This window comes from Propithecus coquereli, unplaced genomic scaffold, assembly GCF_000956105.1.
Source record: "Propithecus coquereli isolate 6110/MARCELLA unplaced genomic scaffold, Pcoq_1.0 Scaffold285, whole genome shotgun sequence".
Taxonomy (NCBI): Eukaryota; Metazoa; Chordata; class Mammalia; order Primates; family Indriidae; genus Propithecus; species Propithecus coquereli.
The window spans coordinates 3,459,815-3,484,930 of NW_012148452.1; the positions used below are offsets into that span (position 1 = coordinate 3,459,815).

The following is a 25,116-nucleotide window of genomic DNA, read 5'->3' on the forward strand; positions in this document are numbered from 1 at the left end:
CCCCGAAGTCACTCCCCCCTCCCCACTGGCTACTCCCTCCCTCCCCTCCCCTCCCGTTTAGATCCCTGCATGAAAGTCGTCGATACTGAACGTGGTCGTGGTCGGAGGATGGGATATGTCATGGAAAGTCTGGGCATCTTAACGTAACAGTAATGATGGTGGCAGAGGGTTCCCTTTTGGGGTGGAGAGCAGGGGATGGACGGAGGGGATGGGTGGCGATGGTAAACCTGGAGGCTGGGGCCAAAGCTGGGGTGGAAGCCAGTGGTTCTACAGGACACCCACACACTCACCTCCTGCAGGAGAAGGAAAGGGGGGATTTAAACTTTTTTTCCTTTTGTTTAAAAAAAAAAAGACAAAGAAGTATGAATAGCAGAGCATACCGACTGAACCAATTTATAGCTAAATCACATCTGACCGAAATGCCTGCTTTCTGTTGTCACCTGCAGGTATAAACTCCAGACTGAGAGAAGAGAGCTCGAATGCACCTGTGCTACGGAGAGAGGGGACCTCACGCCCACGAATCCAGAGAGCGGTGGGGCTGCAGATGGGGGTCGCGGGCAGCCGAAGGAGCCACTGCCTCAGGTCTCTCTCTCCCTCCCTCCCCCACATCCCACCGTTCCCACCCTAATGAGGGCCATGGCCTGTCAACCAGGTTAATTTTGTCTCACCTTTATTTCTCCTTAGTAGCTTAAATTGCAGTTTCTTTTCCAAAATGGAAAAAAAAATTTTTTTTGAATTGTAAAAGTAAGTTCTCATTGATTTTTAAATATCAAGGTGAGTCTAGGGCCGGCCACTCTGGGGATACAGGCAGGCTGAGCACCACACACTTCCACATCTTCAGCTCTGAGGGGCTGCTCTTCGCAGCAATCACTGCTCCCTCCTGCCCACACCTGGCATCCCCCTCTGCCCTGGGACCAGCCGCCTTCAACTGCAGAGGGAAAGAACATCCATGCAGAGTCACTCTTGGCCTTGGCCTTGCCCGGGGTCCTGTGGTTTGAGGCCCTCACTCCTGGTGGGGCTGGAAGAGCCACAAGTGGATGGATTTTCACCCACTTGTCACAGGGATGGGAAGAGATTGATGACGCACTCAAGCCAGGCTGGTAGGAGACTGAGACGGGGACACCAAGATACAAGAGACCAAACCAAGCCGGGCCTGGCTCCTGACTCAGCAGAGAAAATGGAACCATCGCTGCCTCCAGATGCCCTTAGGGCCAAAGCTGGAAGGTGAGCCCCTTTGGAGATGCAGCTAAGAAATGAATAAACCAGCCCATGGAAAGAGCAGGTTAAAGAGAAAAAGAAAAAAAACTACAGAGGTTTAGAGCTACTGAATGGCTTATTTGGGAATGCTCTGGCAGACAAAGAGGACGGGGGTTTTTGAATATAGAAGATTAAACTGGCCGATAACATTTGGCCCCTCTTACTCATGGAGGCAAATACCAAGCTGAGATATTCAAAAGGCGGTATTACCTTGGTCTAACACACTTTGTTCTTCTGGGCTCAGACAGTGGACTCCTGGTTTTCCCAGGCAGCTGACACCTCTCCCTACACAAATGCACTAAGTAGCGGGTTCTGTTTTAGGGTGATAGGGTGGGGTGGGGATGAGAAGGCACAGTGGAAGATGGAGAGAGAGATTTTTGGGGCTTCTTTCTCGTCTGGCTGGATGTGGACCCAGGAAGATGTTGGGCAGGCACCCCTGTCTAGGGGTTGGGGAGAAGGCAGGTTTAGGTCTTGGCTCCTTCTGGCAGGGAGAGCCACCTAGAGGCTAATCTAGCCAGCAAAAGCACCCTTGGGGACAGGATGTAGCATGTCCGTGGAAAGATGCTGTCCAGAAATGCTCCCCTCCATAAGCTTAAGACAAGAGGGCTGTTGGTATTACATCCATCTGTGGCAACCTCTCCCACTCCTGTGTGCAGGGAGGCCTGTAGCTCAAGAGTTGGCCCGAAGGGAATTTCACAATAAGCAGCTCATCTTAGGCCTGTATCACCCCTCCCTGCTCAGTCATCTTCCATCAAATGACTCTAAAATCACCGTGGAGAAGACACGGTATTAGAATGCAGCTTTAAAACCCCACGTCCCATTTTATTATGCACTCGCTCATCATGACGCCTGAGCCCCAGCTCAAAGTCACCTTGCAAATATCCCCCAGCCAGGGGCAAAAGACCAGGCTGCTGGGTCCCCACTAGAGGGTGAAGCTGGCAGGCAGTAAGCACCCAGCTCTGGGCCGGTCCCCCTTCTCTAGGTTTCAGGCAGTGGAACCTGCATCCTCCAGGGCTGGGGGCGTGAGAAGAGAGGTGCCTCTGTGCTCCACAGGGAACTCTTCCCGTCTCTCTCCATCAGCAGCAGACCCAGGCTCCAGAAGGCATGTTAAAGTCCCCGAACAAGCCATCTGCAAACCCATGCATCTGTGGGGACACTCATAAAAAGCAATGCTCTGGCTGCTTAGGAAAGAACAGGAACTGCCACCTGGGACATAAACTTGTCAGAAGTCGTTCCTGCTGTCTGACAGTGGGAAGGCATTAGGGACAAAGTAATTTTCTTCTTTTGCAAAGTCAGCGTAACTCCACATACTGAACGCTGGCTGGCTACATATACGCAGTGAAGGGGGTCATTTGAGAACTCCCTCTCCCTCTAAGCTGTGACCGCGAGGGCGGAGGCGGGGTGGGGGCGGTTGTTGCGGGGACAGCATGAAGCCAAGTCCCGGAACCGAGGGTGCTTTCTGTAGAAGTCACTCTCAATTCTCGATTATCTGTCTCAAATGGAGGGTGCCTGTCCCCAGGCACTGGGACTCATTTTGAGGGGCCAGAAATGGTCCCACGTAACCAGGATCAGCTCAGGAAGAAGAGATGGGACTTTGCTCTTAACAGGCAAGGGCACCTTGTCTGCTGCTCAGCAAGGGGAGGGGGTGGCGGGAAGAAGTAAATATTGTTGAATAAATAAACAGAGCTGAGATTTATAAATTGGATATTATGACTCCTGTCCCAGAAGAGGACAATGTCTTGCAACCACCTTGGCGTTTTTGCAGCAGGAGCTATGAGCGTTCGGTGGCTTGGGACAAGCCCTGCTCCAGGCCGGCAGTTTGGGGGCTTGCTGTGTGAGCAGGTTCACCTCTTCAGCAGCAGCTCCGGGCAGTGTCCACAGCAGAGACTTAATCCTGGGAAGGTTCCTCTTTACCCCTCACCCCATCCCCACCCCCCGGCATCCTCTGGGCTCTCCCAGTCCGAGAAAGGAGCACTGGACTTGGAGTCAGAAGACCTGAGTGTGACCCCCCAGCCCAGCCCTTACAGCTGTGTGCCTTGGCCTAAGCCCCGCACAAGCCCAAGTCCCCATCTGCAACACACGAGTGACGCCTTCCTTATTCTACCTGACTCACTGGGCTGCTGAGAGAATAAAAACGAGAAAGTGCTCTGTAACTTGTCAAGTTTAGAACAAATACACCTATTTCTGAAATAGCTGTGTATGCAGAGCTCAACCAGGCAGGTAGCATATGCAGATTTAGGAAAATCTAATATAGGAAAATGCAATTCATTCACCATACAAATCAGGAGGTGATTTACAAAAGGATCCTATTTATCCATGTAGTGCATTTAATCATCTTGGACCTGAAGAAAGGACTCCTGGGAATGGCGGGCAGGAAAGCAAGGGCACTAAATCTCAGCGAGGACGGCAAGAGGAAATGCACTTGAATGGAAGTTGGAGGCATTTTACGTTGGATAAAAGGAGGAACTTCCTGTCCATCAATAAAACGCCTTGATGGCTGACCTAGGAAAGCCCAAGAATCTCACCTTGGAGACTCTAACAAAGATGAGTGCTGCAGGCTTAGACCTTCCCCTACAGGGGCTGGGCCCAAAGCTCATGGGCACCTTTTGCCTCAGGGCTCCAAAGCCATGCAGGAGAGACGCCTGCTGTCTGGCTGGCACACCGCCTACACGTGGCCCTGCCCAGCCGTGGTCAGAAGGGGATGGGCTGCAAGTGGATTTAGGCATGGGGGTGGGGAAGTGGTGAGAGTCAGAACTGCCTCACTGTAGGTCGAGGAAAGTGTGGAAGTCTAGATATTTCTATATTACCCCTAAGTGATGCCACTGGGCCCAGAGCAAAAAGCTAGAGCCCAGGGGGCGAGGGACCCTTCAGAGGGCACCTCTGGCTCTAGGCCTGAAAATTGGATTATTACTGATCCAGGGAAAGCAACTGTTGACAAAATCGTTTCCAGATGAGCTTAGCCCACAGATCTGGGACAAGCCAGGAACCTGCTGAGTTCCAGCCCTAGACCCGGCTCCTGGTTCGGTGAGTCTCACATTTCCCCAAAGAGCAGGGCCAGCCCTCAAGACGATGTCAGTCATCTGCTTCATGAATTACCTGCCGCTGCCAAGTTTCATTTCAGGCAGGAGACTGCAGCAGCCCCTGGCACACTTCCGGGAGAGACTCCCTTCCCTGCCCAACTAGCATGTGCTGCTCGGGGAAAAGGCGAATGCAACACAAGACCCCCCTCCCCAAGTCCAGTTGAGAAGGGATTTGGGAGGATTGGTGTCACAGACTGATTCCCGACCCCAGCTCCTGGCAGAATGGAGGGCTGAGGGCAGGCGAGATCAGAAGCCTGTGTGTTAGTCTTTGAGGGCGGGGACTGTGTTAATCCATCACACTGGATTTGAGAAGTTTTTGTTTGTTTCAGAGAAATTAAAGAAACTAAGTAAAATCATCACGCGCTCCAACACTCATCTCTGCCTTCCTCTGGTCTGTATCATGCTTCTATCTGCCTTGATTAAAAACTCCACCATAGCAGGACGCGGCTCCCTACCAGCAAGCAGTTCCTCAAGGTGGGCTGTGTGTACGCAGGGAGCTCTCGGGGTTCTCAGGGACCCTATGCTCCCAGTCAGATGGCATGTTCTCCAGAGCAAGAGGGACCTTCCTCTATGCCTCTGCAGCACTGGACGCTCAGTGGAGGCCTAGTTCGCAATGCCAGCTGGCTGTCAACAGTGGAGACCTGCCGAGTCCCTCGGAACAGCCAGCCACTCCTCGCTCTAGGGCTCTGAAGCTCGGCAGCTGGGCAGCCAAGGGCCTTCCTCGGGAACAGAGTTGGGGACCCTACTCTGCAGTTTCCTTAATGTGTCCTCGGAAAGTAGCGCCCACGGTAAGTTAACACAGATGGTCTACAGGGAAAAGCATGAAAAGACAAAACCTATTTCTGATCATGGAAGGAGAACACTCGGTCATGAATTGGCATGTCTCAAGCAGAGAAAAGTGGCTTTATACTCCAAAAGTCTGCCTGGCCAGCCATGTCTCAGGGATCCTTGGCTCAAGCTTTCCTTCTAAAGCTTCTAGGTAGGAGAGACCAGTAGAGAAGGACAACAATGACGCTCAACATGGGAAAAGTGTCCGACACGCTAAATGAAAACCAAATCGGTTCAGGGACCCAAATGCAGGGACAATCAATTTTATCTACCATATAATTTTTAAAGCTCTGCTGAAATTTAGGCTATTTCAGAAGAGAAGGGGGAAAATATTTTGAAAACTAGGGGAGGATTAAGAGCAACTTGATGGCTACGGTATTTCTTTCTCACTGTCTCCACGTACAAACAGATGCACTATGAGAGGTACAAACTCGGCCAGATGACAACGTCATGCCAGTCTGGGGTTTTCTTTTTTTCGAGACATGGGGTCTTGCTTGAACTCCTGGGCTTAAGTGATCCTCCTACCTCAAGCCTTCCGAGTAACTGGCACTACCGGTGTGTGCACCAGGGCACCCAGCTCATTGCACCAGTCTTGCTGTGTCCAGAGATGCCTGGCTCATCCTGAACACTGCACAGGACACATGGCGGGCACCTGCCCGCTCGCTGGGCTGACGGGGCAGTCAGCATCACACAAAGTCCAAATGTCGGTGACAGTGGTGGCAGTCTCGTGATAAGATTGTAGTTTCTGCTTATTCTCTCAAACTTCAACCTGATCCAGATCGCTGAGGTCTGTGCGGACCAGGGCTGCTGGTTGACGCCGGCATATCTCAAGCAGGGAACTGATGGGCCTTAGAACCTAACACTTGTGACTAGCATTTCGTAGGAAGGTCTTGGATTCCTGTCAAGTCACCCTGCCCCAAACTTTCGAGAGATAACATCATCATTAGCTGGTTCTAAAACCCTCGCATAGCGTGTTAGTGGCACCGCGGGGGGTTCACACCACTGCTTAGATCAGTGTAAGGGGAAAGTCCCAAACCCCCAGCACAGACCCATCTGAGGAGGGCTTCGTGGCCAGGACTACATATTTTCTGTTTAGACACAGAAAATAGCTCCTCTCTATCTATCCTGATCCTCTAGCTCACAGAGGACCAGGCCAGGTGGGTTCTGGGTTGACTGGTTGGGAAGGTGGGTGATGGGAGGATGAGGATTAGGGTATGACGGCCATCTGCTCATGGGGTAAATTCTGGGACAGAGCAGCCCTGAGTAGCCTTGGCCTGGTGGGCAGAGAAACCAGGCTTTTGTCATGAGAGTAAAGAAGGAACTTTCTGGAGTCGAGGTCAGGTTTCTGTTTCTCCCATGGGCTCTGAGGGATGGAGCTTGTCTACAGGTTTCTTTTTTTTTTTTTTTTTTTGAGACAGAGTCTCACTGTGTTGCCCGGGCTAGAGTGCCATGGCATCATCCTAGCTCACAGCAACCTCAAACTCCTGGGCTCAAGTGATCTTCCTGCCTCAGCCTCCCGAGTAGCTGGGACTACAGGCATGCGCCACCATGCCCGACTAGTTTTTTCTATATATTTTTAGTTGTCCGATTAATTTCTTTCTATTTTTAGTAGAGACGGGGTCTCGCTCTTGCTCAGGCTGGTTTCGAACTCCTGAGCTCAAACAATCCGCCCACCTCAGCCTCCCAGAGTGCTAGGATTACAGGCGTGAGCCACCGCGCCCGGCCTTTGTCTACAGGTTTCTAAGAAAGGGAGAGGGGCCCTGAGAAGGGAAAGGCCATGACTCCAGGGCATCATGGAACTCCGGGCTGGCACAGGGGCTCGCCCTGCCTATGGAGCCCCAGGCCAGACTTCAAGCCTCAAATGCAAGATGGTGTTCCCGATCCCTCTCCAGCGTGCATGGACGTTTCAACAGTGCCTTCACCCTGAGCCGCTAAAGCGCTCCCAAGAGGATGAGGGGAAAACCGACCCAGGAGACAAATGTTTACAGTTTGGCGGAAGCAGGCGTTGTTTCAACACTAACATCCTGCTGTGTGTTCCTTAAATGAATTGGCTGCAGACTCCAAGCCCGCACAGGTTAGAACCTGCAAGGAGCAGCGGGGGAGGAGGCCCACCACAAACCACAGCACTCGGGAAATGCTGCGCCAAGCCACCAGCAGCTGTGCTCGCAGCCCTTGGGGGGCAAGCTGCCTCCATCGCCCCTCAGCTATGGAAAGGCCGTGCGTGGGGGGGCGACAGCAGAGCCTCTGCTTCCTCATCCAGCCCTCCCAGGCCTGAGAATCAAGGGGAAATACACAGGGAGCATGTTGCTGTTGCCCGGAAACGACTCCCTCCTCTCTCTTGAGCAGTTTGATGGCTCCAAGTTTCTCCCAGTTTTATCCCAAGAATGTCCCTTGCTTTGCTTGGATCCAGTGACTGCCTTTGTCCTTGAGGCACATCTGTCTCTCTATTTTTTCAAAAAAGAAACCAGCCTGGCTTTCCCCCACGTGTCCCCAGCCACCTTCTCCTGCTGCTGTGCTGCTGTGTGCTCACTCACGAAGTCCCACCCTCAAAAGCCACATCCCTGCCTGCCCCCGGCCAGGGGGTCAGAGCCTTGCTTGTATCTTGTGATTCCACTCATGCAGGCCCAGCGTACTACAACATCCAAGGCCAGGACTATAGACTGTATGTGGTATCCTCGGTCATGACAAATAGCTATGCAAGAAGTAGGCGTCACCCTGTCCCTGATAGGGAAGGTGCGGCAGGGGAAGGCCTCATATTAGTGGGGGCAAAACAGGGTCTAGAGGTGAGAGCCAACAAGGCAAGAAGCATAGAGTTCTAGAAGCTGTATTTTCTCCAGGTGTCAGGCTGGAAACGGAACTCGTTCTCATGAGCATCTATGGTGTCGCCAGGTGCTCTGGTAGGTGTTTAACACCATCTTTCTTCACGTGTCTAACAAGTTGTAAAATTAGCTTTATCACCCCTTTGTTACGGTTGAGGAAACCGAGGGTTCAAGCAGCTAGGGAATGTGCCTAATGTCACACAGTGTCTCAGACAGGACCAAATCTGGCTTTAACTTGAAAGCATGTGCTTTTAAAATTACGCTGCTCAGTTGTCCTGCCCTAAATCATAGTTTGACAAGGTTTTCTCTGTTTATTTGGATGTTTCTTTGCCCCAGAACAACTGAAAATTCAAGGATAAGGAATAGATTCTCCAACCGTGGAGCAGAAGTTTCTAAGGCCTTGGACCCTGTTGCCGTTTCCAAATTGGGAGCTCCCTGGCAGTGGAGACATCTCCCCCATCAGGCTGGGGGCTCCCTGAGGTTGGGTCCTGAATGCCACATGAGATAGGGGACTGCTTCTCTCCTGAGGACTAGGCCACCCTCCACTGTGCCAGATCCCAGAGGACAAACAGCACAAAGCAGGCATGCAGTATGGTGGGGTCAGGGTGAAAGTGGAGAGGGCACTGCTAGAGAGAAAGTGAGCCCTGGCCAAGCCTGGGCCGTCACTGAGACTCCCTCTGCCCCACCCCATCCCCCAAGAAGTGCCTGGACCCAGCAGGGCATCCAGAAGGCTGATCTCAGTCCCCAAATACCACTCCATTCTGCCGAGGGCAAGTCTGGTGGGTAGCTGGCATGCCCTAGGACTGAACGGTATCTACTGCCCAATCATATCTAATAGAAACTCACTGCCCGGAGCTCCAGCAGCCAGGGGGTGGGGTGGGGAGAGTGCCCGAGGGGCAGCCCCTTGAGGGCCTGCACAAAAGGCTTTCCACTTGAGCAGCCCCTCTGAAATGATTATAAAGGTGCAGGAGTTTAATCCATTTTTGATGTAAGTGCTAACAGTTGTGTGTCCTTGAAGTTCAAAGCAGGCGCATACATGTCACTAATTAGCCAAGCATGGAGCCATTCAGCTCCCTCTCATGTTTCTAATTAGGTCTTTAATAGCAAACAAACTCTGGCCTTACCAAAAGGCCCCCATTCCTCAGATGGTCAAGGAGAGCCCTTGTTTACAGTTGCTCCAGGCTGCTCATTCTGTGAGTACATGCTTTTAATCTCAGCCAGGACAGGACTGTCCTCGAGAGAGGCAGAAGAGTCCCTCTATGAGGACAAAGACTGCTAGGCCCACCTTGGAGAGTGGCCTTCCTGACCCTGCTGGGATGACCAATGGTGGCAGGAGAGCCCTGGGCTCCAAGGCTGCAGGCTAGAGATCCCGGCCCCAGCCCTCCTGCCTCCTTGTTAGAGGCGCTGGGGTGCCAGGGACAGCCAGAGAGATGATATGACCCTCTACATCCAGCAACAACCTGGTAGTACTTGAGCCACGGTTACACGCTGGACTTGCCTGGGGCCCCCATCCTGCTAGATTCTGCTTTGATGGGTCTGCAGTGAGGTGTGGCCACTGGACAGTTTTAAAACTTCCCAGATGACCCTAATAGGCAGCAAAGTTCAAGAGCTGCTGCGTTGGCCCCAATCTCGGGGTTGACTTACTCATGGACAGCAGCTATTAACAGGTCCGCTGTTATTAATGAATACCATCCACACAGAGAGCAAAACCCTAACAGGTTTAATCAACCACGCCCAAGGATGGAAATCTGACCACAGAGGTGTAAAATTATACATAATTCTGGAAACATTTCCCTCCCATTGCCTTCATGCATTAAACAACGCATGGCTGATTATTTTCAAATGCATCCCCACCAAGTTTCCTGTCACTTGGGAGCTCCTCCTCGCTTGCTCCCCACTTGCCCCTCTCAGATCTTAAGGCATTGTCATTGTCACCACTTCTAACTCCAAGGACGAGGGATCGAGAGCTTTGGAAATAGCAGCAAAACAGAGCCGAAGGGCTGAAATGGCCCCCAAAGACCCTCTGGTCAGAAATCCCCATCTAGTAGGGGTGGAAGCAAGCCTGGGACCAAGCCTTCTGATTCTCTACTCTTTCTTCTACATTCTTATGCTGCCTCTATTTTTTTTTTTTTTAAGCTGTTAATCATCCTTATTGGATCAGTCAACAAGGCAACTTCTCCTTCTAGGAGGAGGAAGGGATGGACGGGAACCTCTCAGATGTTTTAACCTCAAAGGCCAGGCATGGGGAGGATGGGATTCCCTGAACACAGAGTAATTCTCCAGCAGGTCACTGCCAAGCCGAATGTGCTCTTTAAGCCAGGAGGGGAGACATGGGAATCTTGGCGGCTACCTCCTTTGAAGGTTTAAAGACTTCTAAGCACCTGGAGCTGCTCAAACAAGGGCCAGAAAACAGCGGCCAAGCATACATGGCAAAACCGCGCTAGGGGTTTCCTGGACACTTGTCCGTGTTCCCTGGTTTTGCTGCTGTGCTTCTGTCTGGTCTTTTCCCTGGAGGGGGGGTTGACATTGCCACTGCTGATCCCCTGACCCCAGGGCATCATCCTGGCTCCCACGAGTGTCTGTGATGCTGAGCCTCTCGTCTTCTCCCCAAAGCCAGGAAAGCCCACCCTCTTCAGGTCACAGAAATAACTTGCAGAACGAGGGGGAAACTGGGCTGCGCTGCCCTTCCCAACACACGGGCCTCTACCGGAGGCACCCAGGTTTGCATTAATTGTTTACCACAGACCTGGACAGACCATTTTATTAATATTAATAAGTAACTAGGAACAAAGGGCTCCTTTATTTTTAGCTTTTCCTAATTGTGTAGTAATTACTCATCTACAAAACAAATGAGGCCCTGCTCGCGGTTGCCATGGTACCAGGAGCCCAGCCTCCCTGCAGGATGATTGGCTCAGGGTTACGCCGCTCCCGCACATGGCCCCGCCCCTCCCTCCACCATTGGTCCAAAGCAAAGCCCCAGCAACTGGGCAGCCAATCCCTTCCCAGCCCTAGGGCTGGGCGGGGCTTCCTAGCGACCTTCCAGATGCAGTCCTCACAGCCCACGGGAAAGAATGTTGACTCATCTCTACAGAGGACGTCTGTCTTCCCAGAGAAGCCCTCCCTTGCTCCATCGCCTAGTTTCTTTGCGCAGCGGCTCACTTCCTTCAGCCTTGTATTGGCTAAAGTTTCCCTTCCAATAATTCCCTTCAGGCCGGCTCCCTCTTATCCGACCACGCCTCCTCTGGGCCTCCTTTGTCTGACATCGGTCCGAATGGATTCAGGGACCAGAAGCCAGATTAGAAATGTCAGCCAAAGCAAGGCAGTACCATGAGGATAAGTCCGCAACAGCAGAAGCAGGTGCAAAAAATACATATAGTGCCTCCTGAGGCCACTTGGAAATGATTTTGGGTTATCTCCTCCCCCAAGGATACGGAGAATTGAGTTGAGAGCAGCTGTGGGTTTTTTGTTGCGTGTGTTTTAAAGTTGCAGAGCCTTGCTCAGCCGTCGTGGGGCTGGTACCATGGAGCATATGCTGACAGTGGTTGAGGGCACGGAATGATGAGACAGACCTGGGCTCAAGTCCTGTCTCTGCCACCTCAGATAAACTACTATCCTCTCCAAGCCACAGTTTTTTAAATCTTTAAAATGGGAATGGGGAGTGATAGTGCCCACTCCATAGCGTTATGAGAATTAAATGGAGTAAGCCAGGTGGGTTTGGCACAGTACTTGGCTCACTCATAATACATGTGAGCTATTATTATTAACATCTTACTATTATCATTGTTTTATTAAAATTGGCTGGGAGGCCAGGTGCGGTGGCTCACGCCTGTAATCCCAGCATTTTGGGAGACTGAGGCTGGAGGATCACTTGAGCCCAGGAGTTAGAGGCTTCAGTGAGCTATGATCGCAGTCTAGCCTGGGCAACAGAGTGAGACCCTGTCTCAACAACAACAACAACAACAAAAAAAAAAGGCTTCAAGGCCTAAGTCATGTCTAGCATTCTGTCGACCACTTGCAAGATATCCTTCCCTGGAACCTTCTTATCCCATGCTATGGAGCAGATTTTATCATGGTACTCTCATCCTCTGACACATCTAATTCCAACAGCCAATCACAGCTGTTCAAAAGCACTATTTACCTGCTTCCTGTTCTGTAGGATTCCAAGCTGGAAAGGGAAACCTTTTTATTAATATTAATAAGCAGCCAGGAACAAAGGGCCCCTTTATTTTCTGTGTTTTCTAATTGCATAGTAATTACTTATCCATGCGAAGATGAGGACGAGGCTGACTTTGCTTCCTGGAGGACTGATGGTTTCTATTGTTGGAGAAGGCAGGTGCCACCCTGAGATATATGCAAAATATTTTCCAAGGACTCATAACCCCACCTTTTGTTCAGGAGAACTCACCAATCAGGAAGAGGACTGAGGACACGGAGCAAAGGAAGGGGAGCCCCAAGTAGGGGTAATCAGGTGTGGCTTCCTGGCAGTTTGAGCCAGATTTTAACAGAGGGAGCAAAGACAAGGACAGAAGGAAATAGAATGGCAAAAAGGACAGGGGGCAGTGGCTACCTTGAAGGCAAAGGAATGGGAACCAATAGCCCTATGCAGAGAATGAATAAAAACCTGTTGGCTGAAGTGAAGGAGAGTTACAGGAAGCTAAGGTGGAGGCCCGTCATGACGCCCTCCTGCCTCAATGCCTCACTCCTCGCCCCTTGCTCCAGGTTACAAATCCAGCCCCACACTCCAGGATTGCGAGTGAGGCTGTGCTTCTGTGGGACTGCTTCCAGGTTTGTCTTTCTTAGATAGTTCTGTCCTTACCGAGCTCCACTGCCATAAAGAATATGAACCTCCCTCTCCCAGCAATATGACTATATCGACCTGGCTTTCAAGGTCTCCCTGAACCTTGCCTGTCTCTAACTCTTCAAGCCCATGCCCTTCCCACTCCAAGTCCTTCAAGGCCCTGTCCTGTCTTCCCTCTTCTGCCAAGCTCCCCTGCCCTGCTGAGTGCTCTCCGACCACGCAGGAATCTATTCTTGTTAAAGGCTAGCTCTTACATTGCTTGTGTACTCTGTTCTCCCTAGAAGACTGGAAGGCAAGGACCATGCCACAGAATTATTCTGCATCCCACCCCAGCCCCTGGCACAATGTTGAGCTCAGAGTTAATCATCTTACCCGTCAGAGCGAAAGGCCTACTGGTTACTGGGAAGCTGTATGTTAACATTTATTGAGTGTTTACAATGTACATGAATTATTTGTAACTTATCCTCCTGCCTCCAGTCCTGCCTCTCGAATCCATTCTGGACAATGTGGTTAAGGCTTGTCTAACATAGAAATGTCAGTTCCTGGGTTCAAGCCTCCCAGTTGCCCCCATGTGAATCCAGGCTCCTTAGCTTCTTAGCATAGTACCACGGGCCCCCTGCTCTGGCTCCGCCCAGCTCTGACGCTTTATCTACCGTTGTTCACCTGTTGTACTTTATTCTCCAGCCAGAATGAACCCTTTGCTGGGCTTTAATTTCACTCTGCTGTTCTGGGCTCCGGTGGCTTTGCACATGCTCTTCCCTCTGTCTGTCCAGGGAGCTCTGATTTATCCTTTAAAAGTAGAAACATTCACTCCCCTCTGAAACCTTCTCTGACTTCCCGGACAAAGCTAATCACTTCCTCCTCTGTGCTACTTCTGTACATCAAACAGGCTTCTGTTACTGGGTTTATGGCATCCTACTGTAATTACATGTCAGTCTCCACGCTAGCCTGGGAGGTTCTCAAGGGCATGGAGACTGCTCAGTATTCATCTGGGAACTTTCAGGGCTATGGTGGGCATCCACTGGTGTCTCTGCTGCATCATTTTCCCTTTCCCCCTCTTATCAGCACCCAGGTTTCCCTTTGGGAATCCATCCTTCCCCTACTGTGTTAGAGCCATTTAATTTCGAGAAGGATGGATCCCACCCTCAGTGACTGGTTCTTATAACTCAGGCCTTAGCCAAGAAACAAAAAGCTCAGGACTTCTGCTAGAATTCTGGACCATCTAACCCCTCTCTTCTTCTAGACAGGATGGTGTGATGTCAGATACTGTTGCAGCCACTTTGCCACCATGAGGAAAACCAACATAAAGACAATACTGAAATGAGGAAAGCAAAGCTAAGAGAACTACAGAAAAAGAGCCCTAAACAATCCACACATCAAGCCCACTCTTCTATGGAGCTTCCAGGATGTTAGCCAATAAACCCCCTATACAATTTAACCACGATGAGTAGGGTTTTCTGATAGAGGCAAAAACACCCTTGAATTAGGACTAGGACACCCATGTACTTGCTACATATAATAATAATTACTATCATTATATACTTAGTAAAAACCTGCTGAATTAAACTCCATGGCAGATGTACTCTGGACCCAGTTATGAAATCCACATCTGAAACATCAGATTGTGGGGTCTCAGCCCGAGCCTGAGTTCTCAGCCTTCACAGAGCTAGAAGCCGAGGCTGCTCAGGGTTCTCCACACACATCCTTCATTCCTGCTTGTGCCGGGCGTCAGGGGGGCAGGTATGACCTTCATAAACAAACATGGCTTCTCCACAGGACTACTTTAAGGAGGCTAAAGACCTGGGTTCAAGTTCAGGGTTCTTCACCCAAATGTGTCCAAAGGCGACTGACCTTGACCAAAGCATTGCTCCCCAGGTGCCAAGGTGTGTGACTTTGGATAAGTCATGTAACCATTCTGCAGCCCTGCTTTCTCATACAAACAAACATACATGTAAAACTAGGCCAAAAACATCTGCCTTCCTGCCTGTCTCATGGGGTAGCTGCAGAAATATACATGACAGTGTATATCTGACAGTCAAAGCTCTGCAGAAATATTAAGGAACCATGATGTGCCCAGGCATGTGCTCCTTTGATGGTTCTCGCCAACGTATGGGAAGACCAGCTTTAGGGGCTTCCTGGACCCTGCGGTGCCCTGACCCAGACCACGGCCCCTCTGTTGTGTTATACTTACTTGCCTTTATGGGGCCAGCAAGGGTACCACCACGCTTCCCACCCCTACTCTAGACAGCTGGGCCCGGGCTCCTGAGCTAGCGCAAGAGTGAGGGCCAACCAGCTCAGGGGGCAGGCAGGGATGTGTCACCCACTGAAAATAATTCCACTGATTTAAAAGACTATTAACATTCCCCCACTCCATTCACTTTAGGATTAACTTCTACTTAGGTCTCGGCTTCAAGGCTAGTCACTAATTGCAGTAGAGTTGATTTATCAAGTGCACAGTATTTCTATTACACAATTATTGATTAGAGCTGATATATTTTATCCTCAACAGGGCCGGTCTGAAAGCCCTTGGAACATGAATGCAGCTGAGGCCAGCAGCAGGCAGTTCTGAGCATTATGATAAATTCACTGGGGTTACTGAGACCCAATGCTGGACTCTTTATTGAGAAAGTCCTGGCTCTCCCAGAAATGAACAATGACAAACTGGGAAACAAGGTGTCCATCTTCAGAACACAAGGCAGTGGACTGAGAGATGTGTGTTCGGGTAGGATCCTTTGGGTAAGTCTGGCTGGTTGCAGCAGCTGGTCCTAGCGGGTCACAGATCTGCTCTCCCTCTGGGCCACAGATGCGGCTCTATCTTAGCGTGAGGGTGTCTTCATGGTGTTACCCACAGATGGGCCATCTGGGGTCACAGCTCCCAGAGGATGCTTGCTGCTAGCACAGGGAGGCTGGGTGGGAAAGCAGAGGTGGCTGGGCTGAGTGCCCCCATCAGATATTGCTGATGGAAGCACAGGAAAGCCATCTTCAGAAATGAAGGCACATATTGATCCATTTTTTTTTTTTAAATGAAGCTGACTACGGTCATTTTCAGGCCAGAAACAATGCATCATGGGAAATAGGAACTTTCAGGGGACAAAACTAGATTCTCAGATCACTGAGGGCAAGAAGTGTTATCTGCCTTTACATTCCTTGGTGCCTGGCACAAAGCAAACCCTTACTAAGTGCTTGTTGAAAGCAATACCTGGAACCTTAACGCTTATGCTGCAACTGACCCAAATAGCTCCAGGATCCCCGCAGCAACTGGAAGAGGGTATGTGGGACGCTGTCCCTCACACCCTCAGCCCTGAACACAGAGAAGGCAAGCAAAGGCTCCGTGGAGACACAGGAAATGTCTTGAAGGGAGGCTGGGATGGGTGTGTCTGCTTCTTGAGATCGAGTCTCCTCCCCAAGGCATTTTCTTCTCCAGTTGAGTTAAACTATTTACTCTATCCCCTGACTTTCATTTCACTTTTGCTCATTTTGCCTACTGGAACTAGAGCTCTTAGGATTTCCAGCCACAGGGCAGCAAAGACATTTTCCTAGCAGAGCCAAGCCTAGGATTCAGGCCATTGGCAGGGGATTTTCCTCTCTCTCTGCCTTCTCCCCCTAACCTCTTCTCTTCTCTTCAAGCCTTGGGTTGGAGCCTGACAATTCCAGCCATTTCCCTCTGCCCACTCCCCAGCCCCCCGCCCCACATCCACGAACGCCAAGCCAGAAGGATGGCTCCTCCCCAGTTTCTCTTCCTGGGCCTCAGTGCCCTCATTCTGCTTGGTGGCAGCATAGCCTAGCTCACATTCAATCCTTGTCCATCCTGACTCTGCCACTGACTTCTACAGCACAGTAGCGTCTCTCCACGGAGCTACCATTTCACTCCGTCACTACACATCCTTTTGGGGACTTACTGGGCTCTGTGAGAGTTTCTTGGGCTTCTGTCTCCCACAATATATAATTTGCACCCTGCAGGTTCAGACTCCGCCATGTCCTGCAGCAGCACGGGGCAGAGCCACCAACCACCCTGACTTAAAGAGCAGATTCCAAGAGGCAAGGGTTGCCTCACTTAACATCACCTTGTAAAGATTAGGGTCATCTCCAAAAGCTCTGAGAGACCTCTGGCACTCCCTTGTGGCTTGTCACCACAAACGGAGGGAGGATGGTGTGTCCAAAGGTGACTGACCACACATGCCCCCGAGCTGAGGGCACAGGCTACAGGACTGCTCCTCCCCCCCGCTAGGAAGCCTTCCTAGGGAGCTGGAGGAAAACTGGGGGGCAACCTCCTCTTTGGAGGTTCCAAACCTAGCTCCCCATGGAGCTGTGTGAGTCATCTCCATGCCAGGAATGCCACCACTCTCACCCCACTTCACCAACCCTCAGAACGAATGCCAACATTCACCGGGACCAAGTGCACCTCCTGTCGGCAGACGGAGGATCTTAAGATCTCAAGATCTCATCCATTCCCTGCCATGTCTCACTTCCCCTCCACCCCAAGCAGGCCACACAGACAGGGCTGCCACGTGGACTTGTATCCCTGGAGGGCCGGATGTGAGCTGCCAAAGGACTCAAGGGGTAGAGGGGCTCGGAGGAGTCTTGCAGATAGGCCTGAAGAAAGAAGAAGAGATCTGCTCTGTTCAAGAACAGTGTGAGGAAGACAAGAACAAGGAAGAACTTGAAGACTCCTTCCAATCCTGCTTCCATTCTCTTTCACTCCAGCTGGACGCTACCAACAGAGATCGCAGTTGAGAAGGCTAGAGCTGAGGGTGTGGCCCAGTTCTGCACTGGGGGAGTGGGGAATGGGAGGGGAGGTGGTGGTGGCTGATGGTGGAACATGGATCCAAGCCCCTTGGCAACGTTGAAAAGATGGAGCCCTCCTCTTCCTGGCCCCCACGCTATCCTTCGGACGGCTGTGCTGTGCCGAGCCGTCAGAGACCCTGTAATATCAACTCAACAATGCATGTTCTACAACTACAGCTACGGCTACCAGTACATCTACTACAGTGCATGCATTTAGTTCAGTCCCACAGATACATACAATCTAAGAACAGGCAGGGGAGGTGTGAAATGTTTTACTGGACAACAGGTGTTTTGGAGTTGTAACTAATAAAAAAAATCGAAAACGAAAGTGTACAAAAAAAGACATTTCTCGAGAGTTGGATATGAGTTTGTTTCTGGAACTGTTTCATCTGAACAAGCAAAAACATGCAAACCAGCTGGTACTAACAGGAAGCTGGACACTGAGAGAGGATTAATAGGTGTGGACAAACCTTCCCGCTGAGCGTGCTCAGAAGAGTGTTTGAGAGGAGGTGTGCAGATCCTAGTGTAAGAGAGGCGGGAAAGTATGCCTCAGAGACACTCTCTCACCGCAGCCCCAACCAAGCAAGAGAAAAGACAACAGAACATGACTGCTCACACTCACCACCACCATTGGGAGCTCCCGTTACTAGATCGGAATAAAACTGGCAAGTGTAAAGTACAGTAAGGGGTCCTGGCTGGGCCGGAGATGGGCTGGGGTGGGGGCGGGGTGGGTGGTGCCAGGGGGCTCAGAAGGTCTAAGACTCATACACGGACCCACCCATGTTATCACCCTGAAAATCCGAACTACTTCCCTCACCTGTCATGGGAGTCATTTGCCAAACTGGATTTAGGTTTGGGTGGGGCATGATGGGGCCACTGGAACTGAATGAATACGATCAAAATAAACAAACAAACTCTCGACTGAGCACAAGAAAAGATGACATTTCAAACTACCGGTGAAGGTAAAAGAAAAGTGAACCACTGATAGTGAAGTTATCTAGGAGTTGGCAGGGACCTCCCCTGGTGGGGTCACCTGAGCCCTGCTCACCTCAGGTCCTGGGGGAGTTAGGAAAAGGTGGGCAGGCTGGCCCAGAGGAGCTGGCCGAGGTAGGTGCAGAGCTCAAGCCCCTCCCCCCCCAACCTCCTACCCTGACACCATAGCCCTGACAGATCCAAGTTGCCACCCTGAGCTGCTTCCCACCCCACGGCCCTCAGCAAGCACTTCCCACCTCAGGAAGCTCCCCCAATAAGTCATAATGGAAGGGGGAAAAAAGCCCAAAAGGGTGGAGCTAGACAAAAATGAAAGACAAAAAAAGGGCCTTCCATAGGATGCCTAATCCCTAAACCAAGCCTGAGAGCCCCCGGGAAGCAGAGGCCACGTCTCCCAGTGTTTGGAGTCACCTGCCAGGTTTAGCACGGCACGAGCCCAAGGGAGGTACTGCACAGACTCCCTGAACCGTGCGAATCCCCGTAAGGGAGTGCAGGTGAGTCCGTGTCGACCTCCAGCAGTCAAGGCTGCTTGCTCGGGAGGCTGAAGGAGCATCCTTATCCCCCGGGAGGAGCGGGGATGGTGGGCCAGGGTTGCAGGCGCTGGTAAGGGTGGAACTGGGCCATCAGCCCTCAGCCAGCCCCTGTGGCCTAGACTGACGCATGTACCCAAGTGAGTCTTAATTCACAGCAGAGAGGTTTTGCCACTGAGAGGCCCCTCACAGGTAAGTAATTGGCCATCCCGCCAGGCTCAGAGTCCAGATCATTTTCTAGAGGGAGGGAGGTGGCAGTACCCACACAGGCCAAAATGCATTAAAAGAAATAAATGCAGAGAACTTCCTTCCCCAACCTTATAACCCTGCTCCAGGTCCAAAGGTGGGGCTGGAGCGCTGGGGTACCCTGTCTGCACGCAGGCAGGTGTCTTCCAGCCCAGGTGGTGCTCTGACTGTGGTGGGCACAGTCTAGTCATCGCCCTGGGGCACACCCCAAGCCCGGGACCCCCAGGCAGCACTATGGGGTTGCCCTGTAGCTTCCGGGCCAGGCCTGCACCCTGTGGGGCAGGGACCTCGGAGCTGAGGATTTACCCCCTGCACTAACCCAGGCTGGTGCGGGCGGGTGGTCTGGGAGCACACTCCTGAATACAATTCACTAACAGTGCAGCGATGAGCATGGCTGGCCTAGAATGGGCTGGGGGAGACTTCGCTCCCGATGGAAATGGCTACAAATAAAACACCATTGATCCTGAAAAAAAATGTGTGGCTGGAGATGACCTTGGGGGTTAGGAGTTAGAGGGAGGGGGTGGGACTCCCGCCTGGCTCTGCGGGCGAGGAGCAGGGAGAGGGTGGGGTGGCCAAAGGGGACAGAGACCATGGGAAACCGCTCTCAGACTCACAAAGAACCCCATGCTGCCCTTTAAACTTGCCATGAAGTCAAGGAGAATGGGGTGGGGTGGGGAGAGAGGCAGGGTTAATTTCGGGTTAAAGTTTAGTTTCATAATCCAAGTTATAAAAAGAAAGAAACTGAACGGAGAAAACAACAACCAACAACACTCAAAAATCTCAGTTTTCTTTTTATCTTTCTTTCCCCAACCCCAGGCACAGGTAGGACCAAGGCTTGTTTATAACTATACCCAAAAGCACTCAAGTTAAAAAACCAAACAGAACAGGGAGACACGAGGCCGCTGCATACTCTGCCCCAGGGCCCGGGGTGGAAGGACCGAGGGACACTGGCCAGAGAGCAGGTGGGGCCTCTGGGGGCCAGCCAGGATGGGTGGGGGGCTCAGGAAGTGTGTCCAGCTCTCTGGACCTGCCCCCCAGTCTCTGGCAAACTGCCCCTCAGCGGCCCCCTGAGAACTCCCGGCCCCTCCAAACAAAACCCCATGGGTGATTGGGGCAGTGGATCCTTTGTAGCTCCAAGGCAGTGCCAGTTTGCATGGAACGGATTTTTTCTAATGGGCCTCACTGTGCCAGCTTCTCATCACTGAGGGTTTGGGTTTTTGGCATTTGCCCTCTGGGCTTTTAATGCTCCATTTCCTGGCACCCTCACCGGCACCCGCTCCCGCCCCTGCCCCCTAGAGTCCTGCCACATCAAACTAGGCGCTTCCCTTGTGCTCCGGCGCCCTGTCTGTGGGGTGTGGGGGAGAGCTGCAAACCATGGCTACTCAGTTCGGGAGGACCAGGGGTTGGGGGGAGCCCAGCACAGCCGAAGGCCTGCTCGTCTGGGAAGGCAGAGGGCATTTGGGGAGGGGGACAAAAGGCCCCCCTGGGGCTGTGTCCTAGACGTGCCCCAGCTCTGGTCTGACCCCACGGTGCTGCTGGGAAAGTGTTCCCATGTCCCTGGAAAGGTTCCAGACCTCTAAAAGGTTGGATTTGGAGACCCAAGGACGGGGCAACCTCATGGGAAAGACAGCCCGATTCCCTTGGCAGCTGGAGCCCGGTAGGGAGCCTTGCTTAGAAGAGTCTGGAAGGCAGCAGGGGCTCCAGGAAACAGCAGCTTCATTCATGGAGGTCAAGGGCTGGCCCCACTTCCGGACTTCAGGGCCTTCGGGGGTGTGGCCAGATCAGCAAGCCCACCTGCCAGGTGCAGCAGGGGCCCACGACTTAGCGCCTCTCTGGCTGGGTCAGGGACCCAAGGAAGGGAGCCTGTTGAACCAGCAAAAGCCAAGGAGGGAAATGACCACAGGTGCCCAGAAGCCAGCTGTCAGGTGAAGGGGTGGTCAAAGTCAAAAAGAAACTCGGTTTGGTTTGGTTTGGTTTCAGTGAGAGAATAATCTGCCTCTGGTTTGCAGTCCCATGCCTTGACTAGCCCTGCTAGGAGTGCCCCGGGCGGCCGGGCCTCCCTGTCCACCCCCTCCCGGCTGTGGTGAGAGTGGTGTTGGACAGATGCAGCCACACAGATCCGACAGGGCCTTGACCTTCCCCTCACGCTGGGGGCATGCCTGGAAGCCGCCTGTCCCGTACACCTTCCTACCTGATCCTCTTGCCGCTGCCACCGCCGCTGCCGCCACTGGTCCGTACGCTGCTGCTGGGAAGCCTGGCGGGGACAGAGGAGAGCCAGAGTCAAGGAGAGATCCTTGGAAGGGTGGGGGACAGACCTGTCTCACGGGCCACACAAAACACAGGACCGGGAAAGAATTTTCACAGGGTAGCTTTGGGGAGGGACACAGATCAGTGGCTCTCAGGCTTCTGGAAGGCACAGCATCTTTAGGTGTGTTCGATTCTCACACACTTGTCACCCCAGAAACTGGTTCTAAAAGGCACACAAAAATAATTCAAGAGTATCGGGAGGAATTTTCTCGTGAGAACCGGGGCTGAGCTCCCTGCTGGCTCTGCGCTGACGCGTGGTGATTGCCTGGGGCTTGTCCAGAGCAGGGCCGAGCGTGGCGGGGCTGGCTTGCTGCTCCTGGCAGGGGTCCGGGCTGAGTGGTCTGCCCTGCACCACAGGCAGGAGGCACCTGGGATGACCCCATGACAGGACAGGCATCTTGGCCAGGAGGCGGCTTAACTCCAGCTGTTCGCCAAAGGCTCTGCAGGTTGGCTTGGCCATCTTAACTCTAGACTTCGTCAAAACTTCCTGTCGGCAGCGTCACAGCCCCAGGCCTGAGGGTGAAGCATTTTGGGAGGTTCCCAGGTGACTGCATACGCATGAAGCCAGATGTGGGCGGGAGTGTGGGGCTACGGGGACCCACGTGGGGTGATTTCTCAGTGTTTCAACCTCTCAAAGCAGTTATGGGGATTTCGATGTGTCTCCTGTCTGAGCCTTGCGGTCCAGAGGAAGCTGGCATTGGAGGGGCTCCTAGGGGTCTCTGGAGTCCTTCTTGATCAAGGCTTTTGCTACCTGAAACTGCACCAGCAGCAAGGCTGTCCAGCCAATGGGAATACAAGTCAGGAGGCCAAGGTGACCCCGTGTGGCTGCGTAGTGTCTAAACGAAGGAAACCAAGTCCTCTACCCTGGGCTTCTCTTGGCCGCTAGCATGTGACGCACAGCCTGGCACTGGGACACACACAGATACACTCCCACACACGTAAAGACCAACGTCCTCTACCATCCAGGGAGACGCTCGCTCGGAGGCCTGGCCTCAAGACCCACTTCCAGTGACTGTGGTTTTCAATGATGTGCCAGAAGCCAGCTGCAAACTCCATGAACAGCGCCCAACCAGGCTGCTCAACTTTAGCCACTGAGCCTTTCAAATGCGGAATTTCTATGGGGCAAGAGGGAGGAAGACATGCACCATCAAGGGCGGGGGACAGAGGAGGAAAGGAGAGAGGAGAGATCCCCCAAACAGAGCAAACTAGAAGCCCACTAAACTCTAAGACTATTGTCCTAGCTACATGGTACTACTGAAGGGAAAGAAATTCAAAAGGGGAACAAGCTACTCTAAAAAGGTCAGGCTACGCTACTTAAAATGTCAATGAAAAGAGACATACTTGCATTTAAATATGGTAATAGGGCTGTCGAAGGGGGAAAAAGAAAGATCCAGGTGAAATAAATGTATAGCAGCTGTCCCTGGCTACGGGAAGGGGCCGCCCCCTCCCATGACAACCACGAGCCTGGAGGCCTCCCCTTCCCCAAGATCGGCCGTGAGTGAGCCGAGAGGGGGACCAAGGAAGGGCCCCCCAAGTCCTCTCCCCATTTCTTCCAGGCAGGATCTAGAGGCCTGAAGATGAGGGAGCTGGCAGTAACTGCGGGAGGAAAATGAGGAAGAAGTCAAGTTATTGTTGTTGCCCCAACCTCAGCACACCCAGGGTCCTGCTGCAGGCCCAGAGCAGGACCCAGGTCCGGGGAGGAGGCCGGTGCGGGAGGAAGGGTGAGCCACTCTTCCTGCGCTCTCAGCACACACTCGGAACTGAGGTTTCCTGGGAAGCATGGGGGCTGTGGGGGAGGAGCAGAATTGGGGGAGGGGAATGCAGGCAATGAAAAGGCTTGTTAACAAAAGGCCTATTTTCTGGAGTTGAGCACATTTTGGACAAAAAGTCTGAGAGAAAGAAGAAGAAAAAAAAACTTATCCAAGAAAGGAAATCCATTATCCTTAATCTCAGATAAAGTCTCCTGCTGGAGACCGAGCAGCAGACGCTGCTGAGGGCTGGGATTTAATCTCGGCCACGGGGAGGGAGGCGAGCGGAGCCATGGGTGTGGGAGGAGCGGCTGCAGGAGGACGGCCGCCCAGGCTGCCCCTCTCAACAGCTCCTCGCCAGCCCCGCTGCCTCTGTGCCCTCCTGAGATCCCAGGGCCACTGCTCCCAACGCCTGGCCTGGCTGCTTGGGAAGCTCCTGGAGGGGAGGGACAGTGCCTGCACCAACATGCTGCCCCGGCTGCCCTCCTGGCCCACTTCCCCGCTCCCTGTGGGCCCCTCCTGCCCTGCTACCCGCCTCGCCAGTCACTCCTCACCCCAAGGATGTTCTCCATGTGACCTGGCGGGACGAAGTTTCCAGGGCCGGTGCTCTTCCTGGTGTCTGGGCTTGTGGGGGATGGGCAAGCACAGACACAGGAAAGGGGTGTGTGTGTTGGGAGTGTGTGGGTTGGGAGTACATGTTGTGTGTGTGTACATCGTGTGTGTTATATGTGTGTGAGTGTGTGTTGCGTGTATGTGTTGTGTGAGTGTGTGTTGGGTGGGCTGAGGCTGCCCCAGCTGGGACCGCCACAGGCGAAAGCATCACCACAGCAGCCTGGCCTAGAGCTGCGGTGACAGAGGGCACAGACTGCCTCCAGGACAGGCTCCTCATAAGACGCAGGAGGGGACTGAGGACCACAAGTTCCCAGCTTCAGGAGGCTCCCGGTGGCAATGACCGTCCCTAGGGCTGGACCCAGAAGGGCTGGGAAGTGCAGGGAAGAGAAGGCTTGCAGTGTCGCCTGGTGGCCCTGTGCTCAGCACTTGTCCCCAGGCCCTGAGAAGGCAGAGGTCACCCAGTGCAGGCTACTTCCTTGGGAAACCAGGGGGACTGGCTGCCAAGGAGGGGACTGCCCTGGTGGGGGGTGCCAGGGGAAGACTGCGGGGAATTAGGTACAAGGTCTGGCAGGGCTCAGGGCTTCTCGTTAGCTGCGGCCCAAGCAAAGCTGGGCAGTGATCTCTGGTCCACGGGTGCCCACAGCCACCTGGCAATGCACCGCCCAGAGTGGGAGACGACTCCCTCCAAAACTGGATTTGGAGTGGGGGTCCCTCCTCAGTACTGTCCCTGGCCAACACAGGAAGGGGCCACCCTTCTCGTGAGGCAGGGTAGCACAGTAAACAGCTGAGCACACAGACTCGGAGCCTGTCTGGGTTCAAACCCTGGCTCAGCCACTTACTGGTTGGGTGACCCTGGGCGAGTTGCTTGCCCTCCCTTTGCTTTGATGTCCCCATCTGGGAAGAAGATGATGGTCACAGTGCAGGATTAACATATGCCAAGTGCTTAGATGAATACCTAGTGGTGAGTAAGCTTACACCAGTGATAGCTGTCACTGCAATGAGGCCTGCCGGGTCTCTGTCCAGCCACTACACCAGGCCTGTCTGCAAGACAGCACTCTGCCCTGTGCAGGGCCATTCCTCTTTCTCGGTGGTGGAAGCCAAGCCCACGCGGTTGTC

At 52.8% G+C, this 25,116-nt stretch overlaps 1 protein-coding gene across 1 annotated transcript in view; it reads right to left on the minus strand.

The window, feature by feature from the left end:
• LOC105813644 (RNA-binding protein Musashi homolog 2) overlaps window positions 1-25,116 on the minus strand; it is a gene marked incomplete at its 5' end in the record, with an annotated part of 75,483 nt that overhangs the window by 6,553 nt on the left and 43,814 nt on the right. The window contains one exon of the mRNA XM_012648406.1: window positions 21,525-21,587. Coding sequence (XP_012503860.1) covers window positions 21,525-21,587 — 63 coding nt within the window. The remainder of the gene's footprint in view (window positions 1-21,524; window positions 21,588-25,116) is intronic.